At 31.8% G+C, this 27,868-nt stretch overlaps 1 protein-coding gene across 1 annotated transcript in view; it reads left to right on the top strand.

Annotated features, from left to right (window-relative positions):
* Positions 1–4,075: 4,075 nt before the first annotated feature.
* LOC143223923 (DNA (cytosine-5)-methyltransferase 1-like) overlaps positions 4,076–27,868 on the top strand; it is a 128,160-nt gene continuing 104,367 nt past the window's right edge. Inside the window, 9 exon segments of the mRNA XM_076452400.1 lie at positions 4,076–4,318; positions 7,294–7,342; positions 10,138–10,245; positions 10,832–11,123; positions 11,570–11,624; positions 13,172–13,270; positions 20,504–20,624; positions 23,116–23,231; positions 25,318–25,436. Of these exon segments, the coding sequence (XP_076308515.1) occupies positions 4,230–4,318; positions 7,294–7,342; positions 10,138–10,245; positions 10,832–11,123; positions 11,570–11,624; positions 13,172–13,270; positions 20,504–20,624; positions 23,116–23,231; positions 25,318–25,436 (1,048 nt within the window). The 5' untranslated portion in view covers positions 4,076–4,229.

Genomic DNA, 27,868 nt, shown 5'->3' with positions numbered 1-27,868 from the left:
TACATGAAACATTTCTGAAACTTGACGATACAGTCACCTTTCGGCAGTTTTCTTTGTACAGAAATGACAGGCTGTGTGATGGACGAATGCATGGAGGGGTGGCACTGTTGGTTGATCAGCATGCGCTCACCCTGTCTTTGCCACTCGACACACCCTTGGAGACCTTAGCCATTCGTGTTTCCTTGAGTCATACCATCACTGTTTGTTCTCTCTACCTATTACCTGGAGAGACATGAGCAGTCACACCTTGATGCTTTCATTGAACAGTTGCCATCTTCCTTTTTAATACTGGGAGACTCTAATGAACATAATCCCCTCTGGAGAAGTGTTGATATTGATGGGAGAGATCGGTCTGTAGAGCATATGCTCTCTGATAACAACCTTTCTCTCTTCAATACTGGTTCTTATACTTATTTTCATGCATCTAGTCAGTTCCTTACTGCTATTTATCTCTCAATTTGCTCCCCTTCCCTATTCTCCCACACTTTATGGAAAGTTAACAATAACCCACGAGGCAGTGATCATTTTCCTATAATTTTGAGATGCCACTCTACTGTGGTAGATGTCACTCGACCATTATGCCCCAGTGGAAGCTGGATCACTGGTCTACAGCTTTAACAGGACCTCAGCCTTAAAGATGCTGGACCCCATTCATCATCAAGGACTTCATTTCTGCACTTCCCCAGTTCAGAGCTTTTACATAGAGTCTCATGAATCTTCTTTGCACCTCTACCATTTTCAACTGTCTTTATCTTTGAAACTTTGTTCCCTACCAAAGCATCTCACCTGGGGTTGTGTTTACCTTCCTCGGTGAGCCATACTTTTTCAGAACAGATGATCTAACATTTCTTCTTTTGGCTTTCATATCCAGGCACAGTTGGATGAATTGGGTCTGTCGTTGGATAACATTGCTGTATTCACTGGTCAGCCCATTCTACCATAGCTTCTTACAGTTCACAAATGTGACATATCTTTAAGTCGTCTGAGAAAAGCAGACACCCCGATTGGAAATAGTGTCTGTTATTTGTTGAACATATTTCTAACCATATTTCCATTCCTATTTATGCAGATGGTTCAAAGTTAGATAACTGTGTGGGCTCTGCCATGGTTTGTTGTGGTTTGGTGGTTGCTCACAGAATCCCCTCTACAGCTTCTGTGTTCAATGCTGAGCTATATGCCATTCCTCTTGCCCTGGATCACGTAGAAGCTAAGCAGTACTCAAACTGCACTATTTATACTGACTCGCTTAGTTCTTTACTGGCTTTGGAATCGTTTCACGTTGGTTCACACCCTGTTCTCGCCGATATTCAAAACCGACTGGCTCATTTCTCTTTAACATCTACTTCTATCGAGTTTTACTGGATACTGGGCCATGTTGGTATTCGTGGGAAGGAGCTCACCGACACTGCAGCTAAGTGTATCTGCTCTGACATTATCACTGCTGTGTCTGTTCTATGCATGGACTATGGTTCTGTATGCAAGGCTCGCCTGAGTGAGCAACGTGGAAAGAAGCTTTTCCAAATAAAATTGTCTATTGGACTTTGGCCATCTTGCTTCCATAAAGATCAGAAAGAGGAAGTTGTTCTAATTAGACTATGCATTGGTCACATTTTTTAACTCATTCTTTTTTTGTGTGGGACAGATGCACCAATATGTTGTCTGTGTGAAACTGAGATCACAACAAGCCACATTTTACTGTCTTGCCGTCGTTACGACTCTCAACGACGGCACCATTTTGAACAGTTTTGTCCCACGGTTTATTCATAGCATTAGACAGTGTCATTGGCGATGGTGGCACTGTCCACCTTACAAATGTTTTTAGTTTTTAAGAGGCTATTAATATTTTGAATGCTATTTAATTTTTTAATTTATAAATTAGAATTATACACCCCCACGGCTGGGAGGGCAAGCATGTTTAGCACGACGGGGGCGCGAACTCGCGACCCTCGGATTACGAGTCGCACGCCTTACGCGCTAGGCCATGCCGAGCCTTCCGTAACGTCAAATAACTCGAAACCAGGATTTGAAAAGCCAAGTTCAGGTGTCTTACGCTTATGTTTAAACTTACCCGTTAGTCATTCCAGCGAGTTATAATAATTAAAATTATGCTACAGAAAGTCCTTTACAACTTATATTACTGTAGTTTATGTCTTACTGCTGTAAATTAGATGTAAAAAGTGGATTTAACGCTATTTATGTTTTTAATTCAAAAATTAATTTTTTGTTTTACCTTTATTTTTTTTCGAATTTTAATAATTTTACTTTAATTTTAACTTTTACCGGATGTTTGGCGCAGATAGCCTAGTTGCTTTGCGCCATAAAACGCCAACCCAACCATCTGAAGACCACTTGTTCTGAGCAGTTACCTGTCAGAAAACACTTTATAAAGTTGCTCAGAATTTCCTTTGCTGTACCCTTTAATATCAGAAGAGAGTTATCTGTTTTGCGTTATTCTTGGGAACCCACTTTTGTAGTCAGAACCTTTCCCTCACAATCTCTTGATTATCATTTGACTGAGATGCTCGTCAACATTATGAGTACAGCATAATAAACAAGCTCAAGGACTGCGTCTCTTTATGTCAGTAGTTAATCTTTCTCCAGGATGTCAGAGCAACAAATCGCTCTCGGTAGCTCATCTACTTGGTTTTTTGTAACCCTGTATCCGTGTTTGTCTCATCAAAATAACTCATAGCTTAAAAGTGTCGCTAGCTGCTGGTATATGAGGTCTATATCCGAATTCTATTTGACAGTTCCCCGAACCCCCAGTTAGTGCCTTAAAAATCAGAACATTCAGCATGATCAATATCATACTGAAACGCTGACAGTTCCCACGCCTATGGGCTCGAGCACCAAATCTTTTAAGCAAATAGAAACCCTCGTGTCCTTGCTAAAAAGGATCGCCACTGTCATATGCTTCATAGTATTCACCGTTTCACCTGTTCTCAAATGAATTTAACTGGAGCTGTTATTCAGTTACTCTAGCTTGCAAAGATCTGAGTCTTATAAAAATCCCATTCTCTTTCAAACTTATCCTAGACTCGACAACTCTCTCTCTTCTGTGATAGATATTTTCTTTTGGTCTTGAGTACTAGGGTTATTGAAACTGCCATATCTGAAACGATGAAGCATTTTCAAACTCAATAACATAATTTTAGTGGTAAAGGACAAGACACGTATCAGTATAAAATAAGAAACTCCACAATAACATATCATGTGGTCAGACTCACTTACTAGTAGCGTGAGATGTAGTTAAATTAATGTATATGAATTTTACTGTATATATTGACTCGAAATGTTCACATTAAGTTATGAAGGAGTTGTGTTATAAGTAGCAATAACTGTTATAAGTTAAAAGTTTTTAGTTTTTGCTAATGAAAGATCACCAAATACATATTTAATTCAAATGATGAAGAACAAAGTAACAAAGCAGTGTTTTCCGTTTCGTGGATGTACATAAGAGTAAACAGTTATGCCTTTTAACAGGAGAGTCTACGATATCGGATGTTAATTTTCCCCTTATCAAAGATTGGGTTCATTACACAAAGAATCAGATTAAAGACAAATATCCAAGTAAAAAAAAAAAGTTTAATAACAATAAAGATAACAGAAAAAACTACAAACAGTACATTACAATACAAAATGAAAGAAAAATTTTCCGTGACTTTTTAGAGTTGATGGCAGAATAAAACAATGTTTATTCTACTGTGACCCATCCCCCTCCTCCGACATAGTATTCTGAAAATAACCCCAATAATTAAATTAAAAAAAATAATATGAAATATTATTTGTACTGAAAGCAAACATATAGCTTAACTTTTCTATCAAGGCATCTCTTTGTCACAATCAGAGTATCAATGCACAATTTATAGGTTTATACTTTTGTCTTGAAGTATTTCTTCATAAACTTGTATAATATTATTTCTCAAATTATTGCATATAACTTAGTAATATTATATATTTAATATGAAATGTTATCAATATTTTGTTGTTTTACTATTTCATATGTAGTTACATTCAGTTTTCCCTTTTTTTTCCTCCGGTCGGCTAAATCGGACATATTCTCATATCAGATTTTGAACAGTTCGACTGGTGGGCTGAAAAATTCGCGGGAGTTGTGGTTGTCAGGAACCTATTCAGCTCTTGTTTATAAGTTGCGAATTCTTGATTGTGAATGAAAAGTTAATTATTGCCTATAATTGTACATAAGCTTATGACAAAGTTATTGTATCATGCCTGGCTTGAGAAGTGTACTTGCAAATAGGCCACTAAGCGATCACTCAGAATTGTCAATAGAAGAAGAAATAAAATTAATCAAAAGGTAGGCTCAGTTTGAAGTTAATTTTATCTTGACTCTTAACTTTTAAGTTACTTTAGCATAGATAAACATAACCTTAATGGCTTAAGACTTGAAGTTTAACATTACATTTAATTTAAATAATTAGAGATCAAACAACTAAAGAAAGGAGAGATAGAGAGAATTAAAACTAACTGACTTTAATTAATGGATATGGATATCAAACGATTTAAAGAAATTCGTGGTTAATTAACCTGAAGATCGCCTAAGAAGGTCGAAACGTTTTTCTGTACTTTATTTTGATTTAAGTGCTGATACCTATACCAACCGTCTTGAGAATACAGATTTAAAGGAATATTTGGCACTTTAAAAAGGTTCTTGAAGCTAAACTGACATTATTAAGAAAAAGTGGAAACTTAATTTCAAGAAATACTTAGTTTTTGTCTCATAAGCTATATGACCTTGTAAACTCGTTTTTACTAACCTCCATCCATAAACCAATCACTACTAATATAATAGTACTTTGAGTACACATGGCTTTATGTGTAGCCTGTTTTCTCCTCTAGTTTTCTACATGGTTGTTTGGAAGTTTCTATAGAAGTGAAGAAAGGACATTTTTCATATAAGTAAAGAAATGCTAAAATAAACATCTTTATGTTTTTTAAACTTAACACTGGCAGAGTTTATATATATAATGTGGTCATTGAAGAGTTAAAGGATGTCTTTACTTTTCTTAATTTTTTAACTGAGCCAGCAACACTGTTTACAGACTTCAATACTTCACTGTTTTTGAGTATGTGTATGTTTGGTTTTAAAATGTTGACTTTTCTGTTCTTACACGAGAGATCAAACAAAGGGTGAAATAGAGGAAGTCAGAAAGAGTATCAATAGGTGTTGGTAATAAATATTGCAATAGATATAATTAGATGTAATTATAATTCAGTGTCAGAGAATTGATTAGAAATGATACAAAAATTACTTAATGTAGTTATCTTTTCAATTTTGTAAATAGAAATTAAATAAAATGTAATATTTCATCTATGTATGATCTGCAGGTATGTGAAATATACACTTATATTCCCTTTCCACTTTAATTATACTCCCAATAGCTTATATTTGTGTCTGCCAATAAATTATGTAGAATTACAATGAAAGATTTTCTTAAACTGTTTGGGGCATTTTCAGCTGGCCTGTGATTTTGTTGGTTGAACTTAAAATTACATTCATGTATTTCTCTTGAAGAACTTGACAAATGAGTATCTCAGCTAAAAATTATCGAAAAGTGTAGGTTATAAGCTTCAATGTTATCTAAACAACTTGACAATCATTTCATCTGGTAATTTTTACCTTTAGAAGCTCCAAAGAAGTCTAGTAAAGCCACACTTAAAGTTTTTAAAAATACTTCTCAAGTAATTATAAAACTGGGAATTTCTTTTATGGTTTCTGGTGACTTATTCCTCATTGCTAATACTTTATACCCGTTACTTTATTTTTATTTAAAAGCTACAGAACTATTTTTTGACAACAAGAAATGGAATGAAAGGTGTAGGGGTAAATAATTATGTAGATCAGCAGAGTTTTGTTATGATGTTGGTCATAAATTATCAACCATGTGGAATTTATGTATTTTTATTGAGTTGCATAATTACTTTGCTGGACAAAAACATACAATAAGAAAAAGTCGAGTTTTGTATTAACAAATATAAACTCTAAAATTACTTGTCTATAAAAAGGGAACTTTTTGATCAATAATCATGTTTTACTGATTTCTGCATGTTTGTTAACAGTTTTTATACATTCTGTAGGTAGTTTGTAAATTATATAAATTTCATATGATGTTAATAGAATAAAAGCATACATAAATAACTTGGTTTAGATTAAGGAATTAAAAATTGTAGAGGGAAAATTTGTGTATTAGTTACGCATTTCACTTTTAGTTAATCTGGCAATCTCTGGTTATCTGGGTCCTATTTTATAATGCTATAAAAATACTGATAACATGACTACATGCATGTTAACAAGCTATTCATGAATGCCTTCACACAATTACTGATAGCACAACTGCATTCACACAATAGAATTATTTTGGAAAAATTGCAAATCAAAGTTAAAATCATTGTCAGAAATCAGTGATGCTTTATTGCCATCTTACCGTGATGAATTCATGTGGCACCAAAACTATGGCAAAAAGATACACGAGACATTTGATATACTACTAGAACAAATTTCAGAATGGTGTGTTGTACCACATTGATAAAAATTATCATTATTAATGATAAATTTTTTCAAGATGTAGGTTAGTTATAAGCAGTTTTTAATCGTGTACTTTGACGATTAGGTCAGGACCTGTATAACTGGGGATTGCTGTTAATCTTTTTTTACAGAAACTATTTGCATTGGAAACTTTTGTAAGGTGTGATATTTTTGAAAATTGCAGATTGCAAAACATTGTATGTCAGTATGCTTGGTCAACTAAATACAAAGGTGCCCTTTAACAAACATGACTTTTACCTTTGGAAGTAAAAATCCAATAATAAATGTCTCTTTCTTATTTATGAAATTAGTGAAATCAAAATATTAAATTTTTTGAGATATATATTTTTGTCAGTTAATGTTCTTGAGTATTTAAAATATTAAAAGGTTTTTACATACTTTCAAGAATACAGTGTAGTTGATAAATAAGCTTGTCAGACGTAGAACAGTTGATGTATGTATTTATGATAATACTTTTGCATTATTAGTCTGATTTTTTAATTCATTTTATTTTTCTAAATCATTAACATTGATAATCATTTTAACCTCCTACTGAAGAGAATTTATCAACTCTTTTTATAAGTGATGCCCTCATTTATCTGATGAGAACCTGTGCCTTCAAAGTATGAAATAGTTATATACATAAAAACATGAAGACTTATTGCTAGCATCACTATAATACATATGCATGTAAACTGTTCAGGCACTATATGTATTAATTCCAAGCATTTTTTGTTATTATTTAGACTTGAAAACCTGAAACAAAAACTGGAAGATGAAGATGTGACATTAAAGGTGTGATTTAGCACAACTTATTTTCTGTTAAGTGTAATACTGTAAAGCAGTGGTGGGATTCAGGGGGTTCGCGCGAACCCGTTTTTAAAAATTTTTGAGCTTAGCGAACCCGTTGATGGCTTCAATTATACCGTCGAATTGTTGATGTCGTGGAAACTGATTGCGTCACACTTCATCACACATTTCGACAAGAAAGATTTAATGAGAAAATCACAGACCGTATTATTGACAAAGTTCGTCAAGTGAATGCAGTCAGTTTCTTAATTGTCCATACGTTGAACCCCATCTCGTCGATGTAGATGACACGGGGTGCGCGAAGTGCCGTCTCCATGAACCACAGGGCATAGTCTTTCCTTTCAGCCTTCACGTCAGGCCGATTTCTGTCGGCTGGGGCGGCTTGCAGTTTGAGATCTGCACTTGCTGTATGGCGTGTTTATCCAGCATTGTACAGATATTTCTCTAGTGACACGAAATTTTCAGGAATGGCTGCGCGTCTTGGCAATACATATTTCTTTCATGACTTGGCACTGATGATAGATATACTGACAGAAATTTCTTTACTTTCTGATGCTCTTCAAGCTAGATGTTTAACCTTGTCAAGAGCTGAGAAACTGATAAAGAGATCTATTAAGGCTTTTGAAATACTGAAAGAAGGTATTGGAAGATTTGAAAAGAAATCGACGATAGAATTTCTTCTGATGAATTTAAGGATATCCATTTTATCAAAAATAATAGATTTGTTAGACTTCCTCGTAACAATTTACTTGATGTAATAATCGAAAATATGAAAAAAGGCTGATGGACTGCGATCATTTAATATCCAAGAACAATGACCGGGAAGCTGACAACAAACTTCATGAATTGCTGAACTTGCTGGAACCAAATACTTGGAATATTCAGGAAATTGTTGTCCCATGGAAAGCTGCGGAAGAAAAGTTGAATGGCTTCTGTAAAATATTTCATCACAACATTCCCATTAATGATTTTCGTGATTATGTGGAAAATGTCCTGAAAGATTTTAATAATCCTGTAATTCCTGAGAGTATACAAAAGGCGAAAACCATTATGAATACGATTGCCATCAGTTCTGCAGAGGCAGAAAGAGGGTTTTCAAGAATGAATATTATATACTCAGATAAAAGAAGCCGCCGCCTCACAGTAGGAAATGTCAGAAACCTATTGACGATTAATCTTATTGGCCTTCCTTTCGATTTATGGGATGCTACTCCTTTTGTTAAAACATGGCTTCGCAATAATCACAGTGCAGATGATAATAGAGTGAAACAGAAAAAAACGGACAAATATGATGACAATCAATTGACTATTTGGAAATTTTTAAAATGAAATAAATAAAATATTTTAAAGCACTTTTTCCATTATTTTCCTTTTCAAATGATGTATCAGTATAGACTTCCGGAAAAGTAAGAGAACCCGTTATTATTGAGGCCTTCCCTTGAGAGAACCCCTTCTTAAAATTTTTGAATCCCACCACTGCTGTAAAGGATATCAAGTTATAAATTGTGTTTAGAGCAAAGTATATTAATGCAATTTATTGAATTTTAGAAGTGTAAAATTGTAGCACGATTTTGTGACTGTAAATTCTCTAATTCCTCACAAGATACCATACATCTCCTCTCTGAGATGATCTACTGACAAGACCTTGAGGGGTTTTCAAGGGATATATTTGTCCTAATTACATCTTTGTTGGCAGATTTGTTGACTTCAAATCTTTCTTTTTGCGGGGGAGTATTGGTTTTGCCCCATATTCATTTCCATTTTCTTATTTTAGTATCTTATGCTTGATCCTTTTTCTCAATTGGCTAGTGTTTGGAGATCTTACAGTGACTTTAGAATCTTGAATGGAATCTGTGAGACAGCAATCAACTCTTTTCTTGTTGCTTGACTGTTTGTCTCGTATGGAGTTTTGACTATCTTCTATTACTGTTCTCTGTTCTAGTCCTTCTCAACCATTACCTCTTTCTTCCATTAGGGGATCTTCTTGCTGTTTTATTTCATGCTGCCACCAGTATTGGTGACTATATTTTGGTAGGAACAGCTTTGTGCTAGTTGGCAGTTGATTTGGAGTGAACAACTTCATAACAAGCTTTTTCAGATCAAACCTACTGTTGTTGTTTGGACATCTACAACCAACCACTGAAAAAAACCCAACTATTTGCCTCATAATTGTTGCTTGTTTATGAGAATAGGCATACACTGTATACACTTTTGGTTGGAGCTGATAGGAATCTTTATGCTAATTAATAGGAATAAATAAACCCTGTAACTTGAGCACTTTCAGAAGGTGGACCTTTCTTCTTCAGGGGCAAACTGGGAATTTATGGCAATTGAAATAGTATTGAAATGTGTCTGTTCAGTTCCTACCACAGTAATGAAATAACATTTTATTTTATTGAAACAATATGCAGTATAGCAAAGTCTATGTTACAGAGTATCAAAAAGTATTAAACATTTTTTATTACAAAGTAGATGTGATATTTGGTGGTTCACTAATTGAAAAGCTTTTTCTGATATTTTCAGAAATCCTGCTGCTGATTGGTGTGTGTACTGAAGTGATAAGATTGTATAAATGGAAACAGTTTATTTAGTCTCAAAGTAATTGGCTAGTAAGAAACAGGTTTTGAAGATTACAGTATTTATAGTAAACTATATGGTGCAAGATATATGTGTGACATAAATGTATTTAATATTTGTCTGAAAATCTCAATGTTTGATCTGGGAATATTTTTGTACAAATGTACAAGTTGTCATGTTAAATGTGTTTTTTACAACTGCAGGGTTATTGGAAGGAGGTATGTTATGTTTGTAGTAACTTACTTCCTCAAAGTACAAGGGATCAAGTCAAAATTATTGAAAGCAAATTTAAGGAAAAACTGATCACTGAGGTGAGTTATTTTAATAATGATCTACATATTGAAACACAGTTCTGAATTCTTATCAGTCTTGACATATTTTACACATTTTAATGCATTGTGTTCATGTTATTATGAGTGTTTATTCTGTGGGTTGTGTTTTAGTTATAACAAGTATTTGTATAAGATTGGGAGAGTCTAATTTCAACTTTCATTGCATATAATATTTGTTTTAAAAGTTCCAGACTATTCAGTGAGTGGCAGTTGAAGATTAATGAAGTTGTAATTCACTTTGTAATTTTTTATATAAAAAAGTGTATTGGATATTACACAAATAGGATATAAAGCCCATAGAATGAAGAGAGTGAGCAGCTACATGATCAACACTAAGTTGTCCTTGTCTCTTAACTTGTTAAGAAAGCAAAATGTATTTATTCTCACACAATCAGGGTATGAGAAAGCTACAACAGTGTACAGTAGTGCCAGTAATGGTGGCTTTGTATTTGTAGCAGCAGAATTATTGTTGTATTTGTAAGAAAATGCTGTGGGTGATTTTTAAATAGCAAATTAAATGTAAAGAAATATGTTTATAATTTATGTTCTGTATATCATTACTTAGGAACAGTATGCTAATGAAGTAAAAGAATTAGTTGCCTGTATCATAGAGAAAGCTGTTGAAGGATTTAATCTGATAAATGAAAAGAATGTGATTGAAGATAGTGAACAAGCTGACAAATCAGATGGTCTCAAAAGTATGCATGAGGCATTTGAGTCAGTTTATGAAAATGCTGTTGAAAATAATAAAGGCAATATTGATGAAGATGAGATTATTGCTAGAAGCAGTCAAAATGAAGTTCAATCTGGTAAAGATGCTGAAAACTTAGATAATCAAGGAGGTAATACAACATCAAGTGAGTTTATTTTATTTTTAATTAGCACAGAAGTTTAAAAACTGTAAATTTGATACTTTACTTCTTCAGGTGAATACTGGGAGAAAAATACAGGTTTTGTTTTATAACCTGAATACAATTATATGAAACAAATCCTAAAAATCACTCTTAAACATTTTGGTCACTTTTATTGTGTTATACTGAACTGAATTTTAATAGATAAAACGAATGTTAAAACAAGCATATTTTAAATTATTTTTCTGCTGACGGCCACTTAATTTATGATTCTGAAGCCTGTGTTTTTTGAACTAGTTGTTAGGGCCTTCTGTGGAAAAAGTTATTATAGAGGAGTGTTTTAGGTAGTAAAGTATATCTATGAAATTACAATAACTTATTTGTTTTTAGTGTTTTATATTTTTTGTATAAATTAAAATTCTGTTTGTGCTGTCTTCTTTTATTATCTGTAGGTTATTCAGCTAGCAAAAAAGAACAGTTGACAATCATAGATACCTTCAATACTATGTAAGTTTTGAGTATCTAGGAACTTCGTATATATAATAACAGTATTTAGAGACTTATTTTGTTAAATAATGTCATGAGTTGTCTCTGAAGAAATGGGAAAAGTAAACCATGTGGAAATGTAATTGATATTTGTAAGAATAGTCATTAGATGGAACCTTGTTGTTGTTTTTATGTATAAAAGTCAGACTTATTTCATGTAAATTTATTGCTCCAATATATAACCATGGAAATCTAAATATTTTGTTTAGCTAGTTGTGTTGCATAATAAGAAAAGTGTACCTTTATTTAAGAGAAAAATCTTGCTTCACAAGATATATATATATATATTTGTAATTTCTTCAGGGATAATTAAATCCTTAATAAATGGTACTAAATAAGACTGATGTTAATACTTCAAGAATATATACACAACTGTAACCACAGTAACTGAAAGAGATGCAACTTGAGATGGTTACTGGCAAAAACTATCTTAAATGTTGGATTGTTTTTGAAGTTTGTTTAGAAACTGTATCATTTAAAATGGTATTATGACAAAGTTGTTACAGAAATAAAACAATAACATTTTGAACAATTAGATAATTAAATTATGACTGTTAACATGTTTTTGTTTAAATACAAAATTAGAACAAAATATTGCTTAGAAGTATGGAAAAATATTAAAAAATAATTGATATTAAATTTCACATGATTCTTTATTTGCTATTTTATGTGTTTTACTCAATTCTCAGAGCTGTAGGGCAAACTTCAGATTGTTGTGGTATTTGACAATTGTGAAACTAGTATCTATATAATAATTCTCAGTCGTGTTTGTTTATGTTTTTCTTGTATTTAGATGATTTTAAAATTCGTACAATTTTTTATTGTAAAGAAATAACAAGAAAAACACCTGAAATTTTGATATAAGATATCCAGTAGAATATAAACAGTGAAAGTTATGAGTTTTTATTTGAGCACTTCTATTTAACAGAAATGATTTACTTGTAAAAGACTGCTAATATGATGCTGTTCAAATTAATGATGTAAGTTCAGATTTTTCAAGCTTGAGTGTCCATTTGTTTTGTGGGCTCTGAGGAGTGAATTTTTGGATTGATAAGAAAATTAACATGGACTTTTAAGGAATTGTCCAAGATAAATGTATGTATGTCTAGGTCCTCATGATTTGTGATCAAGGAAGCTTTTGGAGCTCGCAAAACTAATTTATTTGAAAATTGGGAATAATGTGTAAAATAACCTGTCGTTCAAAACAGGGAGTGTATAATAGTTTGAGTATCTGTTGCTTCCATGTAATTTGAATATACATTAGAAATGTCGCCTCTTTTATCATTAATTGTGAGAGAAATTTTATGACCATGAAATGTGATTGTTAATAAATGTGTTATTATTTTTGTTAACTTTTAAGTCAGATGTTTTACTAACTTGGTTTAAGTTATTATTGTACTTAAACATGAAGAAAGATTTTTTCTATATTTTGACCTGCTGTAGTTCTTATCTCTCGAGTTTTTCAGTATGTTAAAGTGTTAAACTCGATATTGTTTATTATGTATTAGATCCAAAAAACGAAGACATGATGATGTTGAAGGTAAAAATATTTCTACTTCTTCACTAGATAGGAACAGTAAACGAAAAAAGTCAGAAGATAATCAGGAGTAAGTCGTGAGATTTTTCATTGTGAATATAATTCAGATTTTTGAGTAGTATTAAGAGAATAAAGAGCTATTCAGAGTAGGGAGTAGGTTATATTTATTTTAAGTTTATAGTTTGCTTTTAATTGTTAATAAGGACATCCAATTGGAAGCACAGAAGTGTTTAATAATATCTCAACCACTCTATATCTGCCATATCCTTTGCTAGTCAGGTCTTTTGCCCAGTACCAGCCCACTTCGGAATGTCTGTGGTATTATAGACACGTTAAATCAATGCATATTTTATGATGAAGAGTTATGACTACTTTTTTTTAAGAGAACACTGTTAATACATAGTTTTATATAAAAAAAAAAAAGGACAAAGCTGTTTTTCAGGGCTCTTAAACTGCATAATTTCATTGGTTAACTGAATTAAAGATCAAGGAAGGTATAATGCTTTTGGAAAATCATAATGTTCATAAGATTCTCACATTCAGTTATTATCGTTTGACAATTATAATTATCAGATTGCATCTAAAGAGTGTTTTCTCTTGTAATAAAATTTTGAAAGTTACAAAATGCCTACTTGCAATTTGCTTTCCATTGTGAAAAGGAAGAAACAATATCAAATTTGTGTGCTTATTTGGAAAATATAAAATTGAAAAAAATATTTGTGAATTTTTATTGTTTTATAAATGAATATAGCCTTTGTGAATAATATGTGGAAGGTGTACTTGTAGTGCTTATGTGTTTGTAGCTTTAACCCTTAATTTTTACATTGATTTTTCTTCTGAAGTTGAGTAAGTTAATTGAAATGATTTTGGAGCTTCACCACAATGATAAAGCTCATGTCAACACATGCATTAGATATGAACAGAGTTGTGAATGTTCATTCTGATAATAGCCCTGCAGCATAGTTGTCTTTTTGAATGGCTATATTGTAAGGATATCATGTCAAAGCATAAGATTTCTCTTTGATTCCTTCTATGATCTGTTCTTTGTGTGAGGATGATGGTTTTCCAGTTTGCATTTCATTAATCCAATAACAAAAATGTACAACTGCATCTTTTTACAATTTGTCTTTTTATGGAATAATATGAATACTTTTAATTTTCCAGATGCTTAAAGTATGCAACTATTGAATGTATATGTCATGGAAGCAAGTTGAGCTCAATTTGACTCTTGTTGCTTTTTCAGAGATCCTTTTTGATTATGTTGCATACTGTTGCTTTTGTCGTTGACATTTTTGTTAATGGATATTCATCTGCTACAAGATGTCATAATTTGCTTACCATAGCTGGAGTACTTGTTGTTATTATTTTTTTTTTTGGATGATATTGTGCCCCAAGTTTCTTCATATTCTTTGTTTTCCAATGCAATTAAGTATAAAGGGTATCCCAATCTTGGAAATTCTAAAACTCTGATCTGAACATGTTTGTGATATGAGTAAATGAATATTTTGTGTTTAGCGAGGTTGTTATATACCTTCCCCAAAATTGTCAACATCACACTACCTGAGAAATGGCAAACAATATCAAGATATTTTTCCAAGATATTCTGATTCACAGTGAATTTATTGTCATGAAACTTGGTGATTTGCATATTCAAAATCATTTTGATATAATATAGTTGTATGTAAAATAAATAACATTTTCATATTTCTTCATTATTTAAGACTAGCTATGTTAAGTGTTATTATAATTTGTCCTTTTATGCATTGAAGTCAGTATAGTGATATTAACTGAAATATATGACAATTTTTGATAGTAATAAAAAAAACTACTACATAATATTTACCACTTAATTCATGAAGACAAGTATTTGTTTTAAATTCATTTTATAGTAAATTCATTTGTTCTATTTTAGTCAAATAAAATGCAACCAAAACAATTTAAACTAGTTTACTTAGATTGTTAATGCAGTCATAAAAGCTTTGAATTAAAATTTCTTTTATGCTATAGCAAATGATATGCTGTGTTTGTGAAGAAAGGTTTAGTTTACCTGCATATATGAAACTGAAATATATATTTTCATCAAGTAAAATAAATAAAATTAGACTTTTTTTGGTGTGTACCTGTTGGTCAAGGATCACTTGAAAGAAGAATGCAGTGTTTTGAATTAATTAAGCATTAATTAAACATGTGCTTGTTATAGAGCAGACATGGTGTATTCATATTTGAATGGATTCAAATACATGTTTGGTAGGAAATATTAAAGTATTCTTATTTGAATTCAGTGAAATAGTATTTGTATTTGGTGAATGATTTAGTGAATACATAATATGGCAAAAGTAAATATCAACATTTGTATTCATTAAATTTCTAGACTGTCTTTATTATGTTCATAGTACATTAATATCTTTTTCAGTACAAACTTCATTCACCGTGAGGGCAATTTGTATTTCTGGCATAATCATATGGCAGAGCTACAGATGTCTACATCAGGCTCTGGTACTGCCCAGATACAGCAGCCTACAGTATCAGTGTACTGTACAAAATCAACTAAATATAAGTCTATACATGCTTATCAGAAGCACATCACAAACAAACTTGTCATTTTTACTGCTGGTGCACTGCAGCCCTATCAATGATAAGAGTCAAAAGATTTTCAGGTTCTAATGGCAACCTTTGATTCTTAGTATATTATGTGACCATCTGTACACAATGTTGATTGAGAGCTGGTTTGATGACATCTACGTCAACTTGTGCCCAACATCACTATCACTGTGGATATCTGGAGTAACAGACAAATTTGATCTTGCCATCATCTATAAGCCATCAGTAGATGATTGTGCGGCAGCAGTAACTAACTGTATTATACAAACAGCTGCTCAATGTATTCCTAAAACCTCTTGGTTCCTTGAATCAAACAATCTCCTCTCGCCCACCAAGTGCTGGTTATGACTACAGTGCTCCACCATTGACCACCTGATTTGACTTGAAACGTCAACAAGAGAAGCCTTTCTCAAACGACAACATCTTGTATCAATATTCTTTGACATTGAGAAGGCTTATGACAGAACATGGAAGTATGACATTTTGCGAGACCTCCATATATATGGGTTATGTGGCAATTTGCCCATTTTTATTAGTTTTTTAATGGACAGGAGATTCCAAGTTTGGAATGTGGGTTTGACACTTTTCCATTCTTTTCTACTGAAACTTGGAGTCCCTCAGGGCTGTGTTTTGAGTGTCACACTTTTCAGTATAAAGATATGTCAACACTGAACAACTCCTTTTCACTGTTGCAAACTAGCTTTGAGTTGACTTTCACATCTCATGTCATTTGTCGAACATAAGGTATATTGAGCGGCAGCTACAGACTGCCCTCAATTGTTTACTGAAGTGGACCACAGCGAACAGTTTTAACTTCTCTCTCTCTGAAACTGTTTGCATGCACATTTGCTGCCAATGAGGTATTCACCCTGATCCTGAACTCTGTATCAGTGAAGTTGTGCTGCTTATAGTCCCTGAGATAAAGTTCTCGGGGCTTATCTTTGATCATAAGCTGAACTTTATACCACACATCAAGCATCTATGGGTCATATGTACAAGAGTACTGAACATCCTCCGTGTCCTCTCTTCCCCTACTTGGAGAGCGGATCAACGTTCTATGCTAAAGATATATCGTGCTATTATTTGATCAAAACTCAACTATGGATCACTGGTCTATGGCTCGACCTAACCATTGGCCTAAAAGATGCTGGACCCTATTTATCATCAAGGACTTTGGATCTGCACTGGGGCTTTCAGCACATCCCGAGTTCAGAGCTTATACATAGTCTCATGAACCTTCTTTGCACTTCTGCCATTTGCAACTGTCTTTACTATATGCTTCGAAACTTCTCTCCTTACAAAAGTATCCCATCTGGGGTTGTGTTTTCCTTCCTCGGTGGGCCATACTTTCTCAGAACAGACGGTCTGCCATTGCTCCTTTTGGCCTTCGTATTCAGGTGCAATTGGATGAATTGGGTCTGTTCTTGGGTAACATTGCAGAATCCACTGGTCAGCCCGTCCCACCATGGCTTCTTACAGTCCCCAAATGTGACCTGTCTTTAAGTCATCTGTGAAAAACAGACACTTCCGATTGGAAATAGTGTCTGTTATTTGCTGAACATATTTCAAACCATCCTTCCAATTCTATTTATACAGATGGTTCGAAATCAGGTGACTATGTGGGCTCTGCCATGGTTTGTTGTGGTTTGGTAGTTGCACGCAGAATCCTCTCTACAGCTTCTGCATTCACTGCTGAACTGTACGCCATTTCTTTTGTCGTGGATCACATCGAAGCCAGGCAGTACTCAAATTGCACTATTTATGCTGACTCATTTAATTTTCTATTGGCCCTGGAATTGCTTCACGTTGGTTCACACCCTGTTCTTGCTTGATATTCAAAACTGAGTGGCTCATTTCTCTTTAACATCTACTTCTATCGAGTTTTTCTGAATACTGGGCCATGTTGGAATTTGCTGGAAGGAGCTCGCCTATACCACAGCTGAGTCTATCTGTTCTGGCACCATCACTGCTGTGCCTCTCCCATACATGGACTATGGTCCTGGATTTAAGGCTCGGGCCCGTGCCAGTTGGCAGTTGACTTGGAGTGAGCAATGCGCAAACAAGCTTTTCCAAATAAAACCCTATATTGGACTTTGGCCATCTTGCTTGCTTAAGGATCAGAAAGAGGAAGTTGTTCTAACTAGACTATGCATTGGTCACAGTTTTTTATCTCCTTGTTTTCTATTATCTGGAACTGATGCACCAGCATGTAGTTTGTGTAACACTCAGCTTACAATAAGCCACACTTTACTTTCTTGCTGTCATTGAGAGTTGTAATGGACAGCACCATTTTAAACATGTTCTGTCCCAAGGTTTTTCCATAAAGTTAGACAGTGTTATTGATGTTGGTGACACTGTCCACCTTGGTAATGTTTTTAGTTTTTTAAAGCCAATTAATCTTTTTAATATCATTTAAGTTTTTTAATTTATACATTACACCTTTTTTTAATGTGGCTCCCTTTTAAAAATCAGTCCATCTAGTTCGATTTGAAATTAGAAACTGGCTGTGACATTAAATAACTCAAAACCAGGACTGGAAAGGCCAACTTTAGGTGATTAATGCTATTGTTATCCTGGTGAGTTATTATTATAATTTTGCTTCACATCTTTTAAAACCTTTTTATTACTTTCCTTTTTGAAAATGGCCATAACGTCAAATAACAGGGAATTAAGACTGGAAAGGCCAACTTTAGGTGACTGACAGTGGTTTTTGTACTTGCCTGTTAGTCTTCCTGGCGAGTTATGATAATTACAGTTATGCTACAGAAAGTTCTTTACAACTTGAATTACTGTAGTTTTTCTCTTACCTTTGTAGACTAGATGTATACATTGGTTTTATGCTATTTTTGTGTTTTTTTTAAACTTTGTTTTGTTTAACCTTAATTTCTTTTTATGAATTTTACTTAATTTACTTTTAACTTCTTACCGGATGTTTGGAGCAGATAGCGTAGCTGCTTTGTGTCATAAAATACTAAATCAACCAACCAACCTATTTTTATTTTCATATTCATAAATATAAGAAGTATTTGTATTAGATTTCTGATCTGTATTCACTCTGTCCTTCTTATGGAGCTGTAAAAATAGTAATTTGTATCTTCCAAGCAGAAATTTTAAAAATATTTTTCATACACAGAAATCAAATGAAAAAATTTTGCAAATGCAGGATAAAGGTCAAGATTGTTTCATCCACTCATAGCCCAGTGGTTAGCATGCTGAATTAATAATCATAATTATGTTACTTGCTAAAAATAAAGAATAAAAATTTAGTTCTGTATTTTGGGGGTGTGGGTGAATTATAAGAGTGATGGTTAATCCCATTATTTGGTCTCAAAAGAGTAACTTAATAGAAATGAATGGTGTTAACTAACTGCCTTACATGTAGTCCAATGATTCTCAGGTGTTAAGCTGCATACCATGGGTGGATTATGAAGTCTACAGGTATGATCCTCTATGGGTCAATATCTGTATCTGCATAGGTGGGCCACTTCTTTTGTTCCAAATAACAAAATTTGGAAAAATCATGCTGTAGTTTTTCACTTTCAAATTAAGGATAGCTTGTGTTAATTGACCTAATGCAACTCTGCTTAAAATTTAACAACACACTTTCTGCACATGTAGTTTTTCTTAAACTTTTGTAGAATTGGAAGATATTAAGGTGAAAAAATTAAGTGCTTGTTGATTAATTTCTGGGGAAGGTCAAGAACTGCATGATTTGTTTTTAATAGTCATCAGCACAAGTAAGAGACATGTAAATCTGGTGGAAGTGCTTAGTTTCTGTTTATACATTGATTTTAGTAATGAAAACCGAAATTTCAGATTTGAAACTACTAGTCATTACTAACTTTAGATAATATTTTTCTCTGTTCTTGTTTTGGTATAGTTGCTATGTAGTGAGGGAAAAAAAGTTTAATTTTCAATCAGAGTGTGACGAGTTTTAAACATTTTGGACTACTTATCTTTGATCCTGTTTTATTATAAATGTTTCTTATAAACTATATAAGTTCAGAAAAGTTTGATAGAAAAACACGTATAAAGTAGTATATATTAAATTTTAGTGCAAGTTTTTCAAAGTTCAACATTGCATTATTAGTACATATAAACTGTTTCCAATTTAAAAAGAACTTCTAAAATGTATTTTGCTGTATATCAATGTTCCATTTTATGTGAGCATTTTTATAATTTTATGTCAATATTTTTGTTAAAGTAGTTTAGTTAAAGTAGTAAATTATGTAGAACTTCTAAAAAAACATTCTAGAAGTTGTAATCTATAAATTATAACTTAGATACGAAATACTTAAGATAAAATACAATACTTTATAAAATGTATTGTACTGTTGAAATTAAATGTTTGTGATTGTTTAAGAGAAGGATCTAAACACTATTTCTTGTGACTCATTCTGTTTTCTATTTCTTAAACAGAAAAGTCATTTTGTACCTAAAGTTATGCAATAATAAAACTTCAGAACTATTTAGAAACAAAACTTCAACACTTACATGTATCAAAGTACATTATCCAGCTTTAAAATAGTAGGTCTCCTGACAAAGTATCTTAAAAGCGTATAAAACAAATAAGATGAAATTCCCATGACATGTTTTTTTGGCACAAAAACATTTCATTGCTCTCAAACTTTTTTATTTAAATGACTGTTTTATATTTTATGTTGCATTCTAATAAATTTGGAAATTTGATTTTTTTTTACAGAGAAAGAGCAATGAATAAAGAAGTCAAGCCATCAGTTCAACCTCCTTTAAAGTGTAAAGAATGTGGACAGTTATTAAATAACCCAAACTTAGTAATGTTTACTGGAGATCCAGAAAATTCTGTGAGTTTGATTATATAAAAATTTACTTGATGTATATGAATGTAGGAATTTATTTGATTTAAATTCCACAACTGAAAAGATGTAAACCGGGTGCAAAATTAAATTCTGTAACTTGTATTTTTGAAGTCATTGTCTGAACTATTTAACAGTTGTAGAAATTTTAAGCACTGATTAAGTTTCCATGGCTTTTGAGACAACTGATAATGGAGTTTGTTTATTTGGAAAGCAGATTCTTAATTTTGTTCATACTTCTCATTATTCAAGTTGATATTCCTCCTTTCTAACAGCAATTAACTAATGAGCTTTACAAGTTCTGTTTATTCTGATGAAAGGATCTGTAAAAGTTTATTCTTACAAATTAGTGAATAGAAAACTGAGATTTGTTACAGTTGAGACATCGCACTTTGTTTGATTTTAAACATATGCCCATCTAACATAAATATACTTTCAATTTTTGTTTTTATTTTTCAAATATAAAAGAACTATATTGGCTTGTTTGAGGGAAGAGGATATGAAATATGACAATTACAAAATTAGTATTAGTTTTCTGTTATATATGTGAACCTATTAAGCATTAAAATATATTGACAGGGCTATTTGCACAGAATTTTGTTCATATGTATAAAAATATGATTTATTTTTTGTATTTTGTTTACTTTTAAACATTAACACTCCTATGAAAAGTGGGGCCTAATAGGCCCCAGAGCAACTTGAAAGGTTATTAATATTAGGCTAATAATTTTGTTTTTAAATGAAATTGCCATTTCATTTAATTTCATTAAAGGAGTGTTAATTGGGAAAATATTACAAAACTCAAAGCTTATTGTTTCAACAGAAGTCATTGATAAACATTTACAACAAATTTCCAGTAGTTAAACAAAACATAGTGGTCAGTCTTTATTATTATTATTTTTAACTCTCTTGTACAAGTTAGTAGGTGTTATAATTGTAGACAACTGTGTTGTGCAAAAACCCTTTCATAATCAGTGTATAATGATTGTAATGAAAAATAGGAAGTTTGATATTTTGAAAGTAAACTAGAGAATGAAAAGCTAATTAAAATAATTTCACTTTCACATTTGAGGGATTAACCTGAATATATATTTTAAAACAAAGTTATGGTGAGATGATTGTGCACTGTTTTTTGTTTTTTTTTTAAAGATTTGCCATCTACAGTTATACTTACAAAAACCATTAAAATGCTTAAAATCAGAATATTGTAAACAGTTAATAAAGATTCTTTAGTTTGTACAATGCTGCGAGTAAAGTCTATTAAATGAAAACTAAGTAATTAATTGATACTGATTTTTCAAGAAAGAAAATAATTTTCTTATTAACTATTAAGTAACTTTTTTTCTTTTGGTAATGAACAGTTTGTTCATACTGAGCTTGAGAAATTGTAATCAGCAACACTATTTTGTAATGACAATGCAATAAAATAAATGTGTGAATATATTTAAGAGTTAAAAATAAAACAGATACTCAGTATTAAGACACTAGCCATATCAGACTATTGTTTCACCCCTGTAACTTGTAAGAGTGTGTTTCTTAGTTGACCAGAACAGTCGAGCTACTAATTAATGTTGAGATAAAAGTGATTTAGTTTTAAGTGTAGGAACTTTAACTCCCAGTGACTTAAAACATGATACTGTAGATAAGAGTTAGAGCTGCTTTCTTCTACTGTTTTGAGTCAATAGCACATTAACTATTCATATGATGCAAAAGTATCTATGCACAGCATCAAAATTACTTCTTTATTGTTGGCTTCACATTTTTTTCTGCTAATTTCCTTCATCAATTTGTCCTGTTGTTCATTGGTTCAGCCAGTTCCCCACAACAATTTGAGGCATAAAGTAGATAAAAAACTTCTGTTTTGTAGATACATGAGTGACAGGTGTTGTTATCTGTATTTATAAAAATCTGAATATGCTTACTCTTTGTCAATGAATGTTTGCTTTAGCATTTGTTGTACAAAGGCTGTTTTAGCATTATTATGTATTCTAAAGCATGTTTACCAGCTTCTTAAAGTTATATAATTCTTATACAAAAGCTTTATACTTAAATTGAATTTTATTGTTTTGTTTAGTAAAAAATAAACAAAACAAAAAGCCTTACTTTAGATTTTGTAGTCTGCTAAGTATTTTTTTATGATCTGATCTGTTGTATGTAATTTTTAATACTTTTTATGCTAAGATCTATTTGACTATTGAGTTGGTTAACAATGTAGAACGTTTTGTTGTTAGTGACTGAGATTTGAAACTAGCTGTTGTATCAGCATGGTCGACCAAGGTTTCATAAAACACATATACTTGAAATAGCGAATGATTTTGAGCTTGGTGGTAGTGTTCTGTTTAATAGTGTGACCTTGACCATGTGGCTGTGCTTCAGGTTTAATATTTAATATTCTTCTGTGAATGTGTGCGTGTGTGTGTGCGCGTGCGCACACGCACACACACGCATGTCACTTCATTTTTTTAAATTTTTTTTTAAGGTGGAAGAATTTATTATGCTGACAGACCCTCATCTATCACTGTTTACAGGAGAAGAAAATGAAGACAATATGGGAGACATTAGTGAAAGACCTCAACATAAAATAACTCAATTCAGGTATTGTAATAATGAAAAATTTCTAAAAATAATAGTGATTAATTTATTATCTATAATGTTTCAGAACTTATATTTGTTAACACACACACTTCCTGGATTTCATTGTTTTATTTCTAAAAAACTCTGTTGTCATTTTAGCAAAACAAAAACTGTGATTTTTTAAGAATTGTAAGACAGAAATTCAGTTGGATTTTGATGGTTATGATATGAGAATTATTTGAATTTATTTTTAACACTACTATCTCTAATAGTTTAGTTCTTGAAAACAAAACATTTTGTTTTAAGGGAAATATTCTCTCTTTCCTAAACAGTACAAGTTATAAATTAATCTAATGTTGAGCCAAACCTGCTGTTTTATATTTTGAGACTTGAGTCTCAATTGATAATTCTTATTACAAAAGTTATGAGGATTGAAGTTTTTTCTCTGTCTTGCATTTGTTATTGATAATCATTTTAACACTGTTTATGTTTCACTTTCCATTATGACCATGTTTACAAGATGATTAGCTATTGCCATCTCAGGACATGTAACAACAAACCTACAATATGCTAGTTCATATAAATTGCAGAAATAGAGAATGAATATTTCTGACATTAGATATTGGTTTTAAACTCCTAAAATTATATTTAAAACACCTAGTTTGAGAGTCAAGAAGACCTAATTTTAGGGATTGAGGTGGTTATTTAGGGGTTTCAGTGTTTCTATTGTCCAAGTTATATTCAAAACAGTATATTCTGATAAATTTCCCAATTTCTTAATCTGAAAACAAACAGCACACTTTACTCCTAAAAGAACATACTTTTCAGTTGTATTCTGCAATTTGTACATGCTATACAAGTTTAGAGGATTGGCTAGACTGCGTTTCTCATGTACGAAACAATAGAAGTGTTCACATTTAGGTGGTTATCACACTTAGCCATTTGACAGTGATAAGAGTTTCAGTGAGCCTTACACAGCCATCTATATTTACAGAACTTTTAAAAGGAGCTTTAGAGAGTTGAGAAACCAGGTCTTGTATGGTGTAATATGTGCAGTCATTGCTATATTTTGTGTGGGAAGCTGGATTGGGGTATGGGTGTAACATTCTCATAGCTTTGTAATAGTATAAATGCAGCCATATTGGTGAGCAGTTCAGATTCCAGATATTACAGAAAGTTCAAGTCTCTGTTCAAAATTAATGAAGAGAAAGTGCCAGGAAGCTTTACTTGGGAATGAACTCACAAAATATGTCACATTGACTCACAACTGGGTGTTCAACACGTGTATGTTTTCTTGATACCTCTTAGGTTTAAGAACACAATCATGTCTTGTTTACTTTTACATAAACCTTGATTACAAACTGTATACAGTAAAACTTTAAGGCCTCAACATCTAAATTTGATCCATTATGAATTGTGTTTTTAATAAAATTATCCTATTTTTTTTATTGAGTCTTTATTTAACATCAGGTTTCTTTTTGTATGTTTCAATTAAAGATGCCTAATGTGGTTTCAATTAAAAGCTAAAGCTTTCTATGATATTATTTTTAATTCAACGTAATGTTTTTAAATTTTATGGAACTCTTGTTTAATTATTTTCAGTTCTTCTCATTTTGTAAGTCCTTTTGCCATATTAATTTATGGTTCTTTGTATTTTTTTATTATGTTAATTTATGATTTTGTATACAATGTGAATAAAAGTTTTGAAATAATTTGAATATTTACTTTTTATGTACAGTATCTTTTTTAACCTGAAGATGACCTAGGGAGGTCGAAATGTTGTTCTCTCTTTATCAATAAAAGCATTAATACCCATACCAGCTGTTCTGAGATACAGTATCTAAATGTATATCTGCATGTGTTTATATATATATATATATATATATATATATATATAGTTAATTATTAATAATGAGAGAAACTATATCAATACAGTTTTTTTGTTTTGTCATCGTTGTGAAAGCATGCAGTTTGTCTCATAAAAATCTAACACACACACACACATTTATTATACTGAAATAGCAGAGCTTACCCTTACATACTGCAAGTTGACTGACTTAATGTGTATCTGTTTTTTTTTCTGACATAATGGTTCTTGTGGTTTCAGTGTGTATGATCGTAACATACACTTGTGCCCTTTTGACTCTGGACTTATAGAGAAGAACAAAGAACTGTACTTCAGTGGTTTTGTAAAACCAATCTATGAAGAAGATCCTAGTTCACAGGGTAAGCTTTGAGGTTCAAATTTGAAATTGATAGAATGAATGTAAGACTGGATGATATTATACTTTTACCATTTTTTTAGAAAAGTGTACTTTGCAGTTTGGGGCTCTATGGGTGTTATAAAAGTGATGGTCAAATTCCACTGTTTCATTAGAGTAGCACAAAGATTGTGGCAGTGGGTGCTATTGACTAACTTGCTTCTCTTTAACTTTTTTTAAATGCAAATTATTGACAGTTGAAAACTTGTGAATTACATAGTATTAAACTATTTGACTCTTCATTACCTTGAAAGTTAATGAATTTTCCCTCAAAATCCTTTTTTTTTATTAGTAAAACTAATTTAGCTATTTGAGATATTCTTTCCCATTTAATGAAAAATCAGATGTTAGCCTTAAATACTGTACTATCATTTGATATAAACTGTAAGAAAGGATGTTCTTACTTTGTGATACAAATAAAAGAAAATCTTAATAGTAGACATATTTTAAACAAGGAATAGTGGTCTTTATTAAATTTCTTACAATTGCTTATATTTTTATGTACCACTAAGTAAGGTTGGTTATACTCTATCCTATTGTAAGTAACTTTAAAACTTTTATTTCTAATGCACTATTTGATACTTATATTTTGTTTTTGTATGCTACATGTATACTCAGTTGTTTTATTATTCAGTTATTCAATTTTAAACTCTTTGCATCATACATTTATAAAATTTCAGTAACTGAGAATGTTTGTTAATTTTTGTTTAATATTATTGTTGCTAAACAGTATTCATCAAAAAGATGTCTTTGGTATCATTAATTTAATCAATTTATAATATATATTATAAAGTTGAAGTACTTCTTTTGTATCATACATGAAATTGATGGCAAGTCTTAATAACCTTTAAACCACTAAACAATTATTATAATTTAAGAACACAGAAAATGTACTAAATTCAGTTTATCGAATAACGGGTCAGCTTTATGATTAGAAGACTTGTTTATGTAATCAGACAGGCAGTAGGACTGCCTATGTAAATGATGGCTTGGATTGTTTATCAGAATGGTATTTTAAATAGCAGTAGGTCACTAGGACTTTATGATACTATACAGTATTTTGTTTATTACAGTATCCTTGAATGTTCATACATATCATAGTATAAAATTTGAACTTCTGCTTCTTTTTCATAACATAATAACTCAAAAACTAAAACAATAGTGCCAGCCAGTTTAATTTATACAGTTTCAAATGGAATATCTGCTTTTATAAGGATTGTTAATAACTAATAGTAATTTTAAGAAAAACATGATTCATGTGCAAGTGAGGCTATCATTACCCCTTGAAGTTAGCTTTCTTATAGAAATGTGTTGTTGCTTTAAAAAACTTTAGTACAGGGTTGCACAGGAATTACTACTCAATAATAGATAAATAGTAAATTTTACATTGTAATCTAATTGTGTTAAGAACTTGGTCATAAATACAACCTTCCTATATTTATTGAAACACTACATACAAAAACAACAACAAGCAAACAAGTAGAGAAAAAAAACACTTTTCAAGCAAAAAGGAAGTAAATGTAGGGATGGCTTTTATCAATCCTTCAAAAAGAATGCAAACAAGATCGTAGGGATGCCATTGGCATCAGCTGTACACAATAGCATGGGCAAGAAGTAACTTCCAGCAATATACCTAATTATTTAGTCATAGTTGTGTTTGTGCTGTCCTGTTTTTATCTGTTGACATTCTACTACACTTTGTGCCTGTTCTATTATGTATTGCTGATGCAACTGTTATCCCTATTCTCTTGTTTGGATTGTTTTTGAATGTTTGATATTAGCCATCCCTACATTTATTTCCTTTTTTTTTTTTGAAAAGTTTTTCTGTGTTTGTATCTTTTCGTCCTCTATCTCTGAGGGTGCTAACTTTCAGGTTTCCTGCACTAAAGCACATCCTCAGATATTTCAATATTTGTATATTTTTTATTGAATTGTCAGTTCAGGAGAATGGAACATTATGTATAAAGGAGATTTCTTCAGTTTTATAGAACTAAGTTGTTAGTAATTGAATTGAATTTGACTTTAAATGTCTGTCAAGTTTAAACTAAGGAGAAATTAGTAACATACAATATTGTTTCATGTAACAAAATGATTACAAAAACAAAAGAACTTAATGTGTCTTACTAGTCAATGCTTGTAAGTCTCCAATTGTCTAGTTCCAAGTTATGATCATTAATTTAAAAATTTTGTACAGTGGTTCTTTTGTTTAGAAATTCTAGTAAATGTGTAAACATGCCATATTTTTCTGTACACCCCTAGTGTTGAATTATTTTTAAACTTTTTCCATTTTTGTGGAAGCATATTGGGTTTAATAATCTTTATTACACCTTACCTACTACTTGCATATCCATACAATCTAAAAAAACATATATATGTTGTGATCAGTTTGGAGTTTGA

The sequence above is a fragment of the Tachypleus tridentatus genome, chromosome 1 (genome assembly GCF_004210375.1).
Source record: "Tachypleus tridentatus isolate NWPU-2018 chromosome 1, ASM421037v1, whole genome shotgun sequence".
Classification (NCBI taxonomy): Eukaryota; Metazoa; Arthropoda; class Merostomata; order Xiphosura; family Limulidae; genus Tachypleus; species Tachypleus tridentatus.
The sequence above is the reverse complement of the archived record's forward strand: the minus strand, read 5'-3'. Positions and strand labels throughout refer to the sequence as shown.